Raw genomic sequence first — 16635 nt, 5'->3', positions numbered from 1 at the left:
TTTAATGATAGGAATATTTATTTAGATTTATTTAAATTATATTTAAGTTAGGGGGTGTTAGGGTTAGACTTAGGTTTATAAATTTAATATAGTGGCGGCGGTGTAGGGGGGCAGATTAGGGGTTAATAAATATAATGTAGGTGGCGGCGGTGTAGGGGGGGCAGATTAGGGGTTAATAAGTATAATGTAGGTGGCGGCGGAGTGGGGGGCAGATTAGGGGTTAATAACATAATGTAGGTGGTGGCGGTGTAGGGGTTGGCAGATTAGGGGTTAATAAGTATTATGTAGGTGGCGGCAGATTAGGGGTGTTTAGACTCGGGGTACATGTTAGGTGTAAACGTTACCATAGGAATCAATGGGATATCGGGCAGCAGCGAACATAAGCTTTCGCTGCTTTCAGACTCCCATTGATTCCTATGGCATCCACCGCCTCCAGGGCGGCGGATTGAAAACCAGGTACGCTGGGCCGGAATAGTGGCGAGCGTACCTGGTATAAATTTGATAACTAGCAAAAGTAGTCAGATTGTGCCGAATTTGCATTCTGAACATCTGTAATGACGTAAGCATCGATATGTGTCGGACTGAGTCCGGTGGATCGTATGTTACGTCACAAAATTCTACTTTTGCCAGTCTGTAGGGTTTGATAACTAAAGGGATTCCGGCGTATTTGCGGTTGACGGCTTGATAAATAGATGCCTATACCTCAGGTAAGAAAAAAACTTCCTAAAACCTGATTCCCATACTGAAACTGCCAGACTGCAAAGGGAAATACACATAGACCTGACTCATGGCCAATATAAGTAAATACATATATTTGGAACTTTATATAAATACATAGCGCCAACCATAGCTGAGAGTGTCTTAAATAATGATACATACTTGCCGAAAGACACCCATCCGCATATAGCAGATAGCCAAACCAGTACTGAAAACTATCAGCAGATGTAATGGTATAAGAGTATATCGTCGTCGATCTGAAAAGGGAGGTAGGAGATGAATCCCTACGACCGATAACAGAAAACCCTTGAAAAGATTTTCCGTGAGAAAAACCATAAAAATCAATAGGCGATACTCTCTTCACATCCTTCTGACAAACACTGTACTCTGAGAGGAATTGGGCTTCAGAATGCTTAGAAGCGCTTATCATAGAAGAAATCATAAAAATCGAGCACAAACTTACTTCACCACCTCCATAGGAGGCAAAGTTTGTAAAACTGAATTGTGGGTGTGGTGAGGGGTGTATTTATAGGCATTTTGAGGTTTGGGAAACTTTGCCCCTCCTGGTAGGAATGTATATCCCATACGTCACTAGCTCATGGACTCTTGCCAATTACATGAAAATTGTGACTGAAACACCAGAGAGCAGGATAGATAGCTGGGACAGAGATGGGTATGCAAGCGCAGAAGTGACATTTATGCAATAAAGGGAAGATGGAAACTGTGAATACTAAGTGGCTTGTGTAAGAGATAGTTGGATTAACAGCAATATATATATATAAAGAAACTATGAGATTAAGTGAGAATGACAACAGTCAATTAAAAATCAGACAGTATAGCTAGGGAAATGCAAACTGGATAGTGTATTTGGTATTAAAAGGGACAGTTACTGCATAACCAACATTGTTATATTAATATACTTTATAACCTATAGGATTTCCTGTTTCTAAGCCCCTGTAGGCCGCCCCTTATCTCAGAGCTTTTTTTTTTTTTTTTTTTAGCAATTTGCAATCTTGCACTACAGTTAGACTGCTAGTTCATGTGTGCCACATAGATTACATTGTGCTCACTCACACGGAGAATGATAATGGGTTCACAAGAACCAGCACTATTTGGTTAAAATGCACAACTGTACAAAGCAAAAAAAAGAAAGCACTGATATAAAAGGGCAGTTTGCAGGGGCTAAGATACAGGTAACCATAGAGGTAAAAAGTATATTAATATAACAGTGTTGGTTATGCAACACCTAAAAATGGGTAATAAATGGATTTTTTTTTTTTTTTAAACAATAAAATATTTTTTAAGTAGATTGTACCTTTAAGAGGCCAATTATAAAAAGGAGTATATGTCAGAGGGACAGGTGAAAACACTTCAATGCAGAAGTCATATCAAGAGAAATATTGGAGTATAGTTGATACCCAACAGAGAATAACAGCAGGATGGTACCTTGATGAGATGCTTGTTGACCCATTTAGTGAAAGTTTTCTTCTGGACTCTGTCTCGTTCATCTAAAAAGAGAGAAGAAATAGACATCCTGAGTGCCCACGTGAGTAAAGAGATTACTATAATTCAGCACAACTTTCCAATATAGCTCAATCTCTTCCAGGATTAACAGACAGCTAACATAATCCAGAGAATCAGAGATAAGAGAGACATAATATATTTATAGGTAATTGGAGGGTAGGAAAAGAAATATGAGGGGGGGTTTTCTAGCAAATAAACACAAAGTAACAGATTAATTATTTCAACAAGTCATATCAGATTCCCCACCCATCTAGTCACACAGAACTTTATCTTGAGGATGTGAGATCAGCAAACGGATTATTGCTAAATACACTGAGCTCTGCGCACACTTAGGGAAGTAGAACATAAGCAGACCTGAATGCAATAGCTGTCTATATCCAAGTCACCTGCACTCACCAATACCAAAAAGGCATACTGACCCATGCAGCACATCAGACTCACAAGGTGGGCGTTTGTTGCTCTCTGTGCTCTGGGCTGCCACATGGTACACAGCAGCACCTACACCTTTTTTCTGCCAGGGTGACAGTTACTAGAGGATCCGGTGGCTTCAAGACTTCTCTGTTAAACCCCTCCTACATCCTGTAGGGTGCTCACGAGAGACCCCATATGCCTTATATCCGGGTGCAGTGCAATTCCAATTTGAGCAGAAGCTGGTTGCTTTTCTCCTAATAGATGTATTTTGCAAGTCAGGAAGCGGTCACTGCCTGAAGCTACCTAAAATCCACATCATCTTCAGGTATGGACCCGCCTCGTCTCACAGAAACATACCATAGAAGCCCACCTGAACCCTCCCCTTTTTCCAACCTTATAAGTTTCAAACCAGAAACAGCCTCTAGCCAAGTGCACAGACAGGAATGAACACTGACATTGCACCCCCCCCCCTTTAAGAAGTGCAGGGGGAGGGCTACTGTGTTCTACAATCCTATGTCCAGCTTATCACAAGCTGAAATTCCACACAAGGACACAGAGAAAGCCAACCACACATCCATCTGTCATCGACCTGCTGTGTGAACGAGGTACACCAATATCTTGTCAGCTGTATAACTGCACTACAATATTCAGTAATTACACAAGGAAATGAGTGTTCTGTGTGTGCTTAGGTACAACTGTACTGTTGCTTACTGAGGCTGAGTACAACCACTGCTAGCTATAAAAGTGTAATAGTATTACTGTCAGGTATTAAAGGGACAGTCTACTTGAAAATGGATAACCCCTTTATTACCCATTCCCCAGTTTTGCATAACCAACACTGTTATATTAATACGCTTTTTACCTCTGGTTCTTGACTAACTCCACAGGAGTGAGCACAATGTTATATAAGTGGCACACATGAACTAGTGCTGCCTGGCTGTAAAAAGCTAATATAATGCACTGAGATAACGGGTGGACTACAGAGGCTTAGAAACACGCAGAGATTTAGAGGTTATAAAGTATATTAATATAACAATGTTGGTCATACAAAGCTGGGGAATGGGTAGTAAAATGTGTTATCTATCTTTTTAATCAATAAAAAAAATCAAGTAGACTGTCCCTTTAAGATTATAACATGAAATGTAGGATTGCTTGGTACCAAGACTGATAGCTACAACTGCTTGATGTATTAACGTATATCACATGTATTGAGGTAATTAGAGTGATACTGAATGGCATTAAAAGGACAGTAAAGAAAAAATTAAAGGGACAGAAAACTAAACTTTCATGATTCAGATAGAGCAGCAATTTTAAACAACTTTCGAATTAACTTCCATTAATAAAATGTGCACAGTCTTTTTATATTTACACTTTTCGAGTTATAAGCTCCTACTGAGCATGTGCAAGAATTCACTTGATATATACGTATATGTATTTGTGATTGGCTGATGGCTGTCACATGATACAGGGGAAGTGGAAATAGACATAACTTTGAAATTTGTCAGAAAAAAAAAAAATCTACTACTCATTTGAAGTTTAGACTAAGTGCTATTGCATTGCCTTGTTATCTTGCGTTTGTTTATGCAAATCTACTGTATTTACTGGTCCTGTAAACTTTCTGATTCAGACAAAACATTCAATTCTAAACAACTTTACAATTAACTTTTGTAATCAAATTAGTTGTCTCTTGCCATCTTTTATTGTAGATTTAATTTAGGTAGGTTTAGGAGGAGCAATGCAATACTGGGAGCTAGCTGAACACATCTGTTAAGCCAATAATTAGAGTCTTATATATGCAGCAACCAATCACCAGCTAGCTCCCAGTAGTGCACTCCTACTCCTAAGTCTACCTTTGATAATTAAAGTACATTGGAGAGATGTTTAAAATTGCATACTCCATCAGAAGTATAAAAGTTTAATTTTAACTTTTCTGTCTATTTAAAGGGATATAAAAGGTAAAAATTGAAATGTGCATAGGTGCATTTCAATGTTTAATAGAAGCATTGTTGCAATAAACGTCCATTAGCAAAAAACGCTTCTAGTAGAATGTATTAGTGATTAGTGCCCCGTGTACCAACATTCAAACAGCACAACTTCTCAGAGAGCCAGTGGTGGCTTGTGTAAAACCAATTAAAGGGACATAATATTCATGCTAAATCACTTGAAACTGATGCAGTATAACTGTAAAAAGGAAAATATCAAGTGAACATCTCTATGTAAAAAGAGAAGATATGTTATCTCTAAATTATTCAGCTCACCAGAGTAAGTGCTCTGTGAACAATTAAACTTCACCTGCCATTTGTAGAAGAAAAAAATAGCCAATAAGAATCATCAGTGCTGAGGTTATGCTTTGTTTTACTGTGATCTCATGAGATTTTACTGAAATCTTGTGAGATTTATAGAAAACGTCCTTAAAGGGACATATGTCAAAATAAACTTTTATGATTCAGAAAGAGCATGCAGTTTTAAGACACTTTCCTATTCACTTCCATTATTCACATGGTATACGTATACTAGTCTGTGATTGGCTGATGGCTGTCAGAAGATATGGTGGGCCAGAAAATGGGAGAAATAATAAACTTTGCACACAAAAAAAAATCTACTGCTTATTTTAAATTCAGAGTAGGTGCTATTACATTGTCTTTTTATTACGCATTGTGTAATTCTTCTGCACTGAGTGGTCCTTTAATCTTAATAGGAAAATAACATGACTGTGCCTGCACATGCCAGATGCACACTCCTTTGCAAGTCCTGGGATTAGCATTCTGATTGGCTGCTTGAAGTCTCTTTACAGTGGGGAATGAATACTTAGGAAAATTTGAGGTAAAATATCTTCCTTTTTTACATAGAGATTTTAAGGTGATATTTTCTAGTCAGCTTTTTACAGCTATGCTGCATCACTTTCAAGTGTTTCAACATTTGAGTATCATGTCCATTAAAGTCTTAAATAATGACGTACACACTACTGCCAGGTTTCTGAGCATCATAATGATTCTATAGTCACAAGTAGCATATGTGCGTATGCAACAGAAATATTAATAAATTTAACTAGAAAGATTTATGTTAATAGTAGCATATTGCAAAAATGATTCTAATTAAAATGTAAATGCACTCATGCTCATCCACTCTGACACCCAGAACAAATGCCCCTGCCTTTACACCCAGCACAAGGCTTCCACCCTAACACCCAGCACAGAAGCCTCTGCCCTAAACACCCAGCACAGAAGCCTCTGCCCTAAACACCCAGCATAGAAGCCTCTGCCCTAAACACCCAGCACAGAAGCCTCTGCTCTAAACACCCAGCACAGACGCCTCTGCCCTAAACACCCAGCACAGAAGCCTCTGCCCTAAACACCCAGCACAGAAGCCTCTGCCCTAAACACCCAGCATAGAAGCCTCTGCCCTAAACACCCAGCACAGAAGCCTCTGCTCCAAGCACCCAGCACAGAAGCCTCTGCCCTAAACACCCAGCACAGAAGCCTCTGCCCTAAACACCCAGCACAGAAGCCTCTGCCCTAAACACCCAGCACAGAAGCCTCTGCCCTAAACACCCAGCACAGAAGCCTCTGCCCTAAACACCCAGCACAGAAGTCTCTGCCCTAAACACCCAGCATAGAAGCCTCTGCCCTAAACACCCAGCACAGAAGCCTCTGCTCCAAGCACCCAGCACAGAAGCCTCTGCCCTAAACACCCAGCACAGAAGCCTCTGCCCTAAACACCCAGCACAGAAGCCTCTGCCCTAAACACCCAGCACAGAAGCCTCCGCCCTAAACAACCAGCACAGAAGCCTCTGCTCTAAACACCCAGCACAGAAGCCTCTGCCCTAAACAACCAGCACAGAAGCCTCTGCTCTAAACACCCAGCATAGAAGCCTCTGCCCTAAACACCCAGCACAGAAGCCTCTGCTCCAAGCACCCAGCACAGAATCCTCTGCCCTAAACACCCAGCACAGAAGCCTCTGCCCTAAACACCCAGCACAGAAGCCTCTGCCCTAAACACCCAGCACAGAAGCCTCTGCCCTAAACACCCAGCACAGAAGCCTCTGCCCTAAACACCCAGCACAGAAGCCTCTGCCCTAAACACCCAGCACAGAAGCCTCTGCTCCAAGCACCCAGCACAGAATCCTCTGCCCTAAACACCCAGCACAGAAGCCTCTGCCCTAAACACCCAGCACAGAATCCTCTGCCCTAAACACCCAGCACAGAAGCCTCTGCCCTAAACACCCAGCACAGAAGCCTCTGCCCTAAACACCCAGCACAGAAGCCTCTGCCCTAAACACCCAGCACAGAAGCCTCTGCTCCAAGCACCCAGCACAGAATCCTCTGCCCTAAACACCCAGCACAGAAGCCTCTGCCCTAAACACCCAGCACAGAATCCTCTGCCCTAAACACCCAGCACAGAAGCCTCTGCCCTAAACACCCAGCACAGAAGCCTCTGCCCTAAACACCCAGCACAGAAGCCTCTGCTCCAAGCACCCAGCACAGAAGCCTCTGCGCTAAACACCCAGCATAGAAGCCTCTGCCCTAAACACCCAGCACAGAAGCCTCTGCCCTAAACACCCAGCACAGAAGCCTCTGCTCTAAACACCCAGCACAGAAGCCTCTGCCCTAAACACCCAGCACAGAAGCCTCTGCCCTAAACACCCAGCACAGAAGCCTCCGCCCTAAAAAAAACCCAGCATAGAATCCTCTGGGGCCGATTTATCAAGCTCCGTATGGAGCATGATGCCCCTTGTTTCCGGTGAGCCTTCAGGCTCGCTGGAAACAGAAGTTAAGAAACAGCGGTCTAAAGACTGCTGCTCCATAACTTGTCCGCCTGCTCTGAAGCCGTGGACAGAAATCAACGTGATCGAATACAATCGGGTTGATTGACACCCCCTGCAGGGGGCAGCATTGCACCAACAGTTCACAAGAACTGCTGGTGCAATGATAAATGATGACAGCATAGGCTATCGGCATTTATCAATGTGCAGCAGACATAATACGCTACATTGTATCATGTGCGCTCACACTATGTTAAATATACCCCTAAGTCTCAAACACCCAGCACAGATACCCCAAAGCCAAATGCAGATAATTCCCCCTAAAACCAAGAACAGGCATTTCTATTCTATTTCTACTCAGTAACTTTTTGTTGTAATACCCAGCAAAGGCTTATTTTACTTCTACAATCATTTACTCAGAAAGAGAACTAGTCCACGTTATTCAATTAGATGCAGCTTTATGCTTTTGCATTCAATAACATATTTCTAGCATGCACCGTTAAGCAAACCACTAACCAATACAGTATATAAGGCAGAGCTTCAGTCCGTGATGGGCTAATAACCACATCAATTCCTCAGAGGGCTTCTCCATGAATACCAGCCTCCCTTATAAAGCAAGAAAAAGGTTTCACTTTTATCCCTTTTTCCCACCAAAAACACATATACTTTATTACACACACTTCCTTCTCATCCAACGTTTTATCATTAAAGGGACATTAAATAAATTGCTTTTTTGTTAAAATTGTGCTTGCCCCACACTCCCTAACAAGGCCAAAAAATTAATTCTGTAACTTAGGTCTGTTGTAAAATGCTGCAAACTGCCTTAACCCCTTAATGACCGGACCATTTTTCAGTTTTCTTACCCTTAATGACAATGGCTATTTTTACATTTCTGCAGTGTTAGTGTTTAGCTGTAATTTTCCTCTTACTCATTTACTGTACCCACACATATTATATACCGTTTTTCTCGCCATTAAATGGACTTTCTAAAGATACCATTTTTTTCATCATATCTTATAATTTAATATAAAAAATATATAAAATATGAGGAAAAAATGGAAAAAAAAACACACTTTTTCTAACTTTGACCTCCAAAATCTGTTACACATCTACAATCACCAAAAAACTCCCATGCTAAATAGTTTCTAAATTTTGTCCTGAGTTTAGAAATACCCAATGGTTACATGCTGTTTGCTTTTTTTGCAAGTTATAGGGCAATAAGTACAAGTAGAACTTTGCTATTTCCAAACCACTTTTTTTCAAAATTAGCGCTAGTTACATTGGAACACTGATATCTGTCCGGAATCCCTGAATATCCCTTGACATGTGTATAGTTTTATTTAGAAGACATCCCAAAGTATTGATTTATGCCCATTTTGGTATATTTCATGCCACCATTTCACTGCCAAATGCGAGCAAATAAAAAAAATTGTTCACTTTTTCACAAATTTTGTCACAAACTTTAGGTTTCTCACTGAAATTATTTACAAACAGTTTGTGCAATTATGGCACAAATGGTTGTAAATGCTTCTCTGGGATCCCCTTTGTTCAGAAATAGCAGACATATATGGCTTTGGCGTTGCTTTTTGGTAATTAGAAGGCCGCTAAATGCAGCTGCGCACCACACGTGTATTATGCCCAGCAGTGAAGGGGTTAATTAGGGATCTTGTAGGGACCTTGAAGGGTTAATTTTAGCTTTAGTGTAGTGTAGTAGACAACCCAAAGTATTGATCTAGGCCCATTTTGGTATATTTCATGCCACCATTTCACCGCCAAATGCGAGCAAATAAAAAAAAAGTGACATTTTTCACAATTTTAGGTTTCTCACTTAAATTATTTACAAACAGCTTGTGCAATTATGGCACAAATGGTTGTAAATGCTTCTCTGGGATCTCCTTTGTTCAGAAATAGCAGACATATATGGCTTTGGCGTTGCTTTTTGGCAATTAGGAGGCCGCTAAATGCTGCTGCGCACCACACTTGTATTATGCCCAGCAGTGAAGGGGTTAATTAGGTAGCTTGTAGAGAGCTTGCAGGGTTAATTTTAGCTTTAGTGTAGAGATTAGCCTCCCACCTGACACATCCCACCCCCTGATCCCTCCCAGACAGCTCTCTTCCCTCCCCCACCCCACAATTGCCCCCGCCATCTTAAGTACTGGCAGAAAGTCTGCCAGTACTAAAATAAAAGGTGTTTTGTTTTGTTTTGTTTTTGTTTTTTTAATTATTCAGCTGTGATGGACCCCTGCCTTAACCCACAACCGCCCTGATCCCCCCCAAACACCTCTCTAACCCTCCCCACCTACCTATTTGCCAACATCTTGGGTACTGGCAGCTGTCTGCCAGTACCCAGTTTTCCCCAAAAAATAAAGTGTGTTTTTTTGTTTTTTTTTAGTGTTTTTTTTTCATTTTTTCTGTAGTGTAGCTGCCCCCCCCCCCCAGTACCCCCACCCCCCTAACCCTACCAGATCCTTTTATTTTATTTTTTTTTAAAAAAAGTTTGCTGCCCCCCCTCCCTCTTAACAGAACTCATTGGTGGCAGTGTTTGCTGCACGCGCGCGCGCACATGCAGGCCCCCCCTCCGCACGCTCCCAGCATCCGGCGTGCACAATGCACTTGTAGGAACCGGATGCCGGGTAGCGATGGGCCGCCCACCCTCCTCCCTTGTAAGCTCCCACCCACCAACGAACGGCCCCATCGCTACCGGTGCAGAGAGGGCCACAGAGTAGCTCTCTCTGCATCGGATGCTTTTTAAAGGGTATTGCAGGATGCCTCAATATAGAGGCATCACTGCAATACCCTGAGAGCTGCTGGAAGCGATTGCGATCGCTTCCAGCACTCTCTTAGACAACTGACGTACCAGGTACGTCCATTGTCACTAACTGCTAGTTTTTGCAGGACGTACCTGGTACGTCAGTTGTCATTAAGGGGTTAAAGGGATACTAAACCCAGATTTTTTTTCTTTCATAATTCAGATAGAGCATGCAATTTTAAGGTACTCTCTAATTTACTAATATTATCAATTTTTCTTCGTTCTCTTGCTTTCTTTATTTGAAAAGCAGGAATGTAAAACTTAGGGCCATTTTTGATTCCGCACCTGCCACCTGGGTAGCACTTGCTGATTGGTGGCTAAATGTAGCCCCAATAAGCAAGCACTATCCTGTGTGTTGAACATAAAATGGGCTGGCTCCTAAGCTTTACATTCCTGCTTTTCAAATAAAAATAACAAGAGAATAAAGAAAAAAATGGTAAAAGGAGTAAATTAGAAAGATGCTTAAAATTGCATGCTCTATCTAAACCATGAAAGAAAAAAATGGGTTAAAGGGACAGTATACAGTACTATAAAATTGTTTTTTCCAATTACTTTTTTTACCAGCTGCAGAGTATAACATGTATGAGATTTGCTTGTTTAAGGCTTATTTGGGTGTAAGAATTAGCTGATTTTGTGTTTTGAAGCCACAACCTACTAAAATGGGTTGAATAGGTATAATCAGATCTCACTAGTGTATCACATTGTGTACATATACCTGCTTCCTTATCTTATATATGTCCATAAACCAATCACCAATACTTGGAGAGAACAATGGAATATTAACATTTTAATACCTTATCTCTTCTATAACCCACAGGGAGTGTAATTTCTTCTACTGGCTGTGTTAACTAAGCTTGGTCTCGAGACCAAAAACTTTCAGGATAGATGGGGATACCACAGGCTAAATAAACTAATTCAAATGCCAATATAAGGGTAATGGAAATACTTGTAAACAATTTAATACACTCCAGCAGGTAAAGTGGATAATTGGAAACAAATTAAAGGGGACTGTTTCTTTAAGTATCACTTTAAAGGACCAGTAAAGACAGTCAGAACTTTAAAGGGACAGTAAAATCATAATTAGACATTCATGATTAAGACAGAGCATACAATTTTAAACAAATTTCCAATTTACTTCTATTATTACTTTGCTTCCTTCTCTTGCTATCCTTTGCTGAAAGGTTTATCTACGAAAGCTCCCCAGGAGCAGCAAAGAACCTAGGTTCTAGCTGCTGATTGGTGGCTGCATATATATACTGATTGCCATTGGCTCACCCATGTGTTCAGTTAGAAACCAGTAGTGCAAGGCTGCTCCTTCAGCAAGTTATACCAAGAGAATGGAGCAAATTTGATAAAAGAATTAAACTGGAAAGTTGTTTACAATTGTATGTTCTACCTAAATCATGAAAGAAAAAAACTTGGGTTTCATGTCCCTTTAAATGAGTAGTAGATTTTTTTTCGGACAAATTGCAGTTATGTCTATTTCCACTCCCCCTGTATCATGTGACAGTCATCAGCCAATAACAAATGCATATGCGTATATTCTGTTAATTCTTGCACATGCTCAGTAGGAGCTGGTGATTTAAAAAGTGTAAATATAAAAAGTTTAATTTTGACTTGAGTGTCCCTTTAATCAATAGATTGTACAGAGCAGTGGCTGCACTCCTTTACAGCTAGCCCTGATTGGATATAAATAAGATAAACAAACTAACCAGGGTTTTCAAGTGTTATTTTAACGCATTAAAAAAAGACAGTTTTATATGTAGGTTATTTGCAATGCAGCACTTAATTGCTTATATGTACTACCCACTTATAAAAACAACTTTAATGCTCATTTTTTTAGTGTCACTCTCTTCCACGTGCACACACGTCACCACGCACGCACAAAATTAAAACACTGTTCCTGTTGGTTAAATATAAACTTTAAAAGTACTGTGCGACACTTGAGGATTTTGGGAGAGCATATGCTACCCTTTGAGCAACACCCATTTTATTCATTGTAACCGCATGAACTGTATGTGCTACTCCCAACAGTGACAAATCTGTCATAAAGATGCCCCTCCCTTCCAATCCTGTGACCTTGACCTTATATAAATATCATTCCTTTTGGGTATTGTTCCTCTTACAATATACTGCAGAACTCACGTCATAGTATCGTAAGCTGATATGCTACCATACCAGTTATTAGCAGGTCTATATGTTTTCTAAGCACATCCAACTTTAAAGGGATATTCCAGCCAAAATTGGAAACCACATGGGTGCATTTCGATATTGAACAGAAGCAATTTTGTAATATACATGCATTAGCAAAAATGCTTCTAATAAAAGCTATAGCTGTTTCAAAAGTGTATTTAAGTATGCACCGTGCACCAGCATTTTAAACACGGCACTTGCTCAGAGAGCCTAAAGTGCTTGTACCATCTGGTAATGACTCAATTTGTTAATTGCTGACATGATACAAGCCCCAGTGATGATTTGAGCAGCTGTAGTATTTAAATGCTGGTGCACTAAGAGTATCCAGACATGCTTCACACGCAGAGAAAAATGTTAGCACTAAAATGGTGATACCTTTTACTAGAAGCATTTTTGCTAATACATTTATATTGCAAATATGTTTCTATTCAAAGATGTAATTTATCCATGTGCATTCAAATTTTCAATGGAATGTCATATAGATAACACTGTGTTCACGCACGTAGAGTTCAGGTGAGTCAGCTCTGATTGGCTAAATGGATGTCTGTCAAAAGAACTGAAATAAGGGGGCAGTTTGCAGAGGCTTAGATACAAGGTAATCACAGAAGTAAAACGTGTATTTATATACCTGTGTTGTTGGTTGTGCAAAACTAGGGAATGGGTAATAAAGGGATTATCTATCTTTTTAAACAATGAAAATTCTGGTGTAGACTGTCCCTTTAAGACAGTATGAAACGACGGGGAACTTTGGGAGTAAGAATAATCCTTTCAACTTGCTCATTCTACTTAATTCTGTTATATTCCCCATCACTGCAAGCTGAGAACAAAATATTGGCCTTTATTAACATAAACAATTGGTAATAAGCGCTTTATTCTATGGCAGCTCAAAATACAGAGAGACAATTTTGATTAATTTCCAACAGAAATAAAACATACCCTGAAGTGACAGATGAAAAACTAGTAAACATGGTAGATACGCTAGTATTAATGGCTTTGCAAGAAGTGTTCTAACCCAGGAACAGGAAGAATATGGACTTAGAAACAGAACACTGCATAGAGAAGCTGCCTTCTTATCACACAGGGACAGCTTGTAATGCACGTGACAGGGAACACCAGAAACGTCAGTAATGTAAAGAAAAACAGGGGAAGTAAAAGGAAAGGCAGCATAGTGACATTGGATCATGGGTCATAAGGACACAGAGACATATAGGGCCACCAGAAGATACAGGCAGAGACAATGGAAATACAATACACAGTACAAACTCAGGAGACATCTAATTTGTGGTTCCTAGTGCCCTGCATTATCTACACACAACTATACATACACTTAAAAAGCCTGCAGGTATCTCATTACCCTAACACCCCCTTTTGTCACGCTCTATTGCAGAAATAACAAAAAGGATTCCAACCATACCTAGGGAAGTACACATCTACACAGCAGGATAATGCACACTTGATATATACTATAAACATACCCACATAGGACCTACAGTTTTGTGTTACTATATATTAGAGTGCATATATGATGCAGACACTGCTAAACATTTTGGTAAGCCTAGTGACAGTGTAGCACAGAGATGCGGCAGATGTTTATACAGGTGACATATAAGTAAATAACACACAGGAGGGAACACAAATGTACTGAACATATGTAAAAGAAGGCAATGCACACAATGTGGCAAACACACAGAAGATAACGAGCACAGAGAAGAACTGCGAGTACAAAAGTCACATAGCAGCAGAAACGCACATAGATTAAATCTCTGGAGCCAAACAAGGTTCCTGAAGTGAAACGTCTGGCTTGAAATTCTCTTCCTTCTTTATACCACATACATGTCTATATATGTACTCTACTCACGTTTACCTTACATTAAAACAAAAACTTCTAACGCATAACTTTATAAATTAGGCTACATATATGAATACGGAAAATGATTTGACCGGTACATGGAGGAGTTAGCATGTGCAACATCCATACATAAACAGGACAGGCTCAGCCTAGAACTGACAATGGAAATGCTCTGATTTGCATAGGGTATCTTTCTATGAGCATTTATAGTGAAGCTCAATGTTTAATATTTCATTCTTACGCTTTTTAGTTCCTAGTACTTTCAATGAATTTTAAAAGTATTTGAGGGAGGCCCAAAAACAAAATAGGGTATTTGCACATAATACTTCTAGCTTACCTTTCAGAGTAGATAGATCCTTCAGGAACTTCTTGTAGTTGGGAACACTCATTGTCATTTTAACCAAAAGGGAAACTAGTTACTCAGTAAGTAGCCAGTACCTCTGTAACCCAGAGGTGGATGATCCCTGCACACAGCTCACCCCCTGCCCCCAGCACTGTACAAACACACAGCCCTTTTATGCACCACAAAGAGGTCGCCTAGGACTCTGTATACAAATAACAGTACTTTATACTGCACACAGGAAGTCAAAGTTTTCAAAACTTTAAATATTTCCAAAATCGGTTTACAACCTAATCACATAGACGTAACTCACACTAACAGCTCTAATAGGTTTACAATCCTAATGATACACCTGTAACTCAAACTAACAGGTTTTGTTTGATCATAAAATGCAATAGTATTGTACAGCCTAAGGGATTCTCTATGAAAAGGTCACACTGCTCACAATATGTAAAATCTGGTTTATGTGCTAAACCACTGAAAACTAAACAACTATTGTGTTATTCCTGCAGCTACTTTCCAGCCTGCTGGGTTTCCTCTCAGAGTACAGCCTGTAGCATCCCCTCTCAGCATCCAGCCCAGCACAACATTGCTCAGTGTCATATGTGTGCGCCCTCCTTTCAGCAGACAGCCTGTAGCATCCCCTCTCAGCACCACACTGCTCAGTGTCCTGTGTGCACCCTCCTTTCAGCAGACAGCCTGTAGCATCCCCTTCTCAGCACAACACTACTCAGTGTCCTGTGTGCACCCTCCTTTCAGCATCCCCTCTCAGCTTAGCCCCCAGCTGGTGTTTTTAGCATTAAAGCATGGTGACTGAATGAGCTTGTGCCGAGCACGCGTTGGTTTGGATGGGTGGTTAGCCATGGGATAGGATTTCTTCACCTGCTCTCTGACAGCTGGCAGGCTGCAGAGGGTGCAATATACTTACATAGATAGCAATGATTACAAGAGACATACTCAAAATGCAGAGCATTTAAAAGTTAAATAACAATGTTATAAAAAAATCATCTAATGGATATTAACAGTGTTTAACTCCTGAAAAGGTGTTAAACATATGGTTAATGTGCAAAGTAGACTTTTACTATGCAAGGGTTAAACACACAATTACTCGCAATCATTTGTGAAGTAATAAAACACTAACACATTTGATTATTTTATTGTAGCACTATCAAGTCTTAACTTCACTGATAAAATACAAAATCCACTACCACAATATAGTTACTAACACCTTAAATGTCTACTATTATTATTATTATCGGTTATTTGTAGAGCGCCAACAGATTCCGCAGCGCTAGTATTATGATATGATGTTTTTCTGGGAGTCTCGTCATTAAAAGGGATAGGAAAGTCAAAATTAAACGTGCATGATTCAGATAGAGCAGGTCATTTTAAGACACTTTTAAATTCACGTCTATTTTCAAATGTGCTTTGTTCTCTTAGTATCCCTTGTTAAAAAATGAATTCACACATATCATACACTTGTGGGAGCTGCTGCTGATTGGTGCCTGCACACATTTGTCTCTTGTGATTGGCTAACTAGATGTGTTCAGCTAGCTGCCAGTAGTGCAATGCTGTCCCTTCAGCAATGGATAACAAGAGAATGAAACAAATTTAATAATAGAAGTAATTTGCAAATGTGTTTAAAAGTGTATGTTCTATCTGAATCATAAAAGAAAATATTGTGGTTTACTATCCCTTTAATCGCCCAATTCTTAATAATTCTCAGGTTCTGAACTTAGAATTTAGGCTCGTTATTCTAAAGCCTATTATACTTCTATGCTGATAATGCTTGATATACCTGTAGCATTATATGTTCTATTATCAGTGGTAGTTTTGATGCTCTCCTTTTCTCTATGTTAATGTTTGGTTTGCATTGCAATTTTGAAGGTGTACGACGATAATTAATGGACTTCGCTTCTGGACTATCGTAGCCTCCTTTGTCCACAGAAGAGGAATCGTCATAACTACATCTGCCTGTAACAACTTCATAATTATAAGATAATTGTACCTTTAAATTTTGACAGATTTTA

At 40.0% G+C, this 16635-nt stretch overlaps 1 protein-coding gene and 1 long non-coding RNA gene across 7 annotated transcripts in view; one reads left to right on the top strand and one right to left on the bottom strand.

Annotated features, from left to right (window-relative positions):
• MACF1 (microtubule actin crosslinking factor 1) overlaps positions 1-16635 on the bottom strand; it is a 413635-nt gene that overhangs the window by 384031 nt on the left and 12969 nt on the right. For all 6 annotated transcript variants that reach the window (XM_053707285.1, XM_053707286.1, XM_053707290.1 and 3 more), the window contains exon 2: positions 2164-2225. In XM_053707285.1, coding sequence (XP_053563260.1) covers positions 2164-2225 — 62 coding nt within the window. The remainder of the gene's footprint in view (positions 1-2163; positions 2226-16635) is intronic.
• LOC128653787 (uncharacterized) overlaps positions 2898-16635 on the top strand; it is a 161319-nt gene continuing 147581 nt past the window's right edge. The window contains exon 1 of the long non-coding RNA XR_008401393.1: positions 2898-3257. This is a non-coding gene — a long non-coding RNA (uncharacterized LOC128653787). The remainder of the gene's footprint in view (positions 3258-16635) is intronic.

Source organism: Bombina bombina, chromosome 3 (assembly GCF_027579735.1).
Source record: "Bombina bombina isolate aBomBom1 chromosome 3, aBomBom1.pri, whole genome shotgun sequence".
Classification (NCBI taxonomy): Eukaryota; Metazoa; Chordata; class Amphibia; order Anura; family Bombinatoridae; genus Bombina; species Bombina bombina.
Note: the sequence above shows the minus strand (reverse complement) of the source record. Positions and strands in the feature narration are given on the sequence as shown.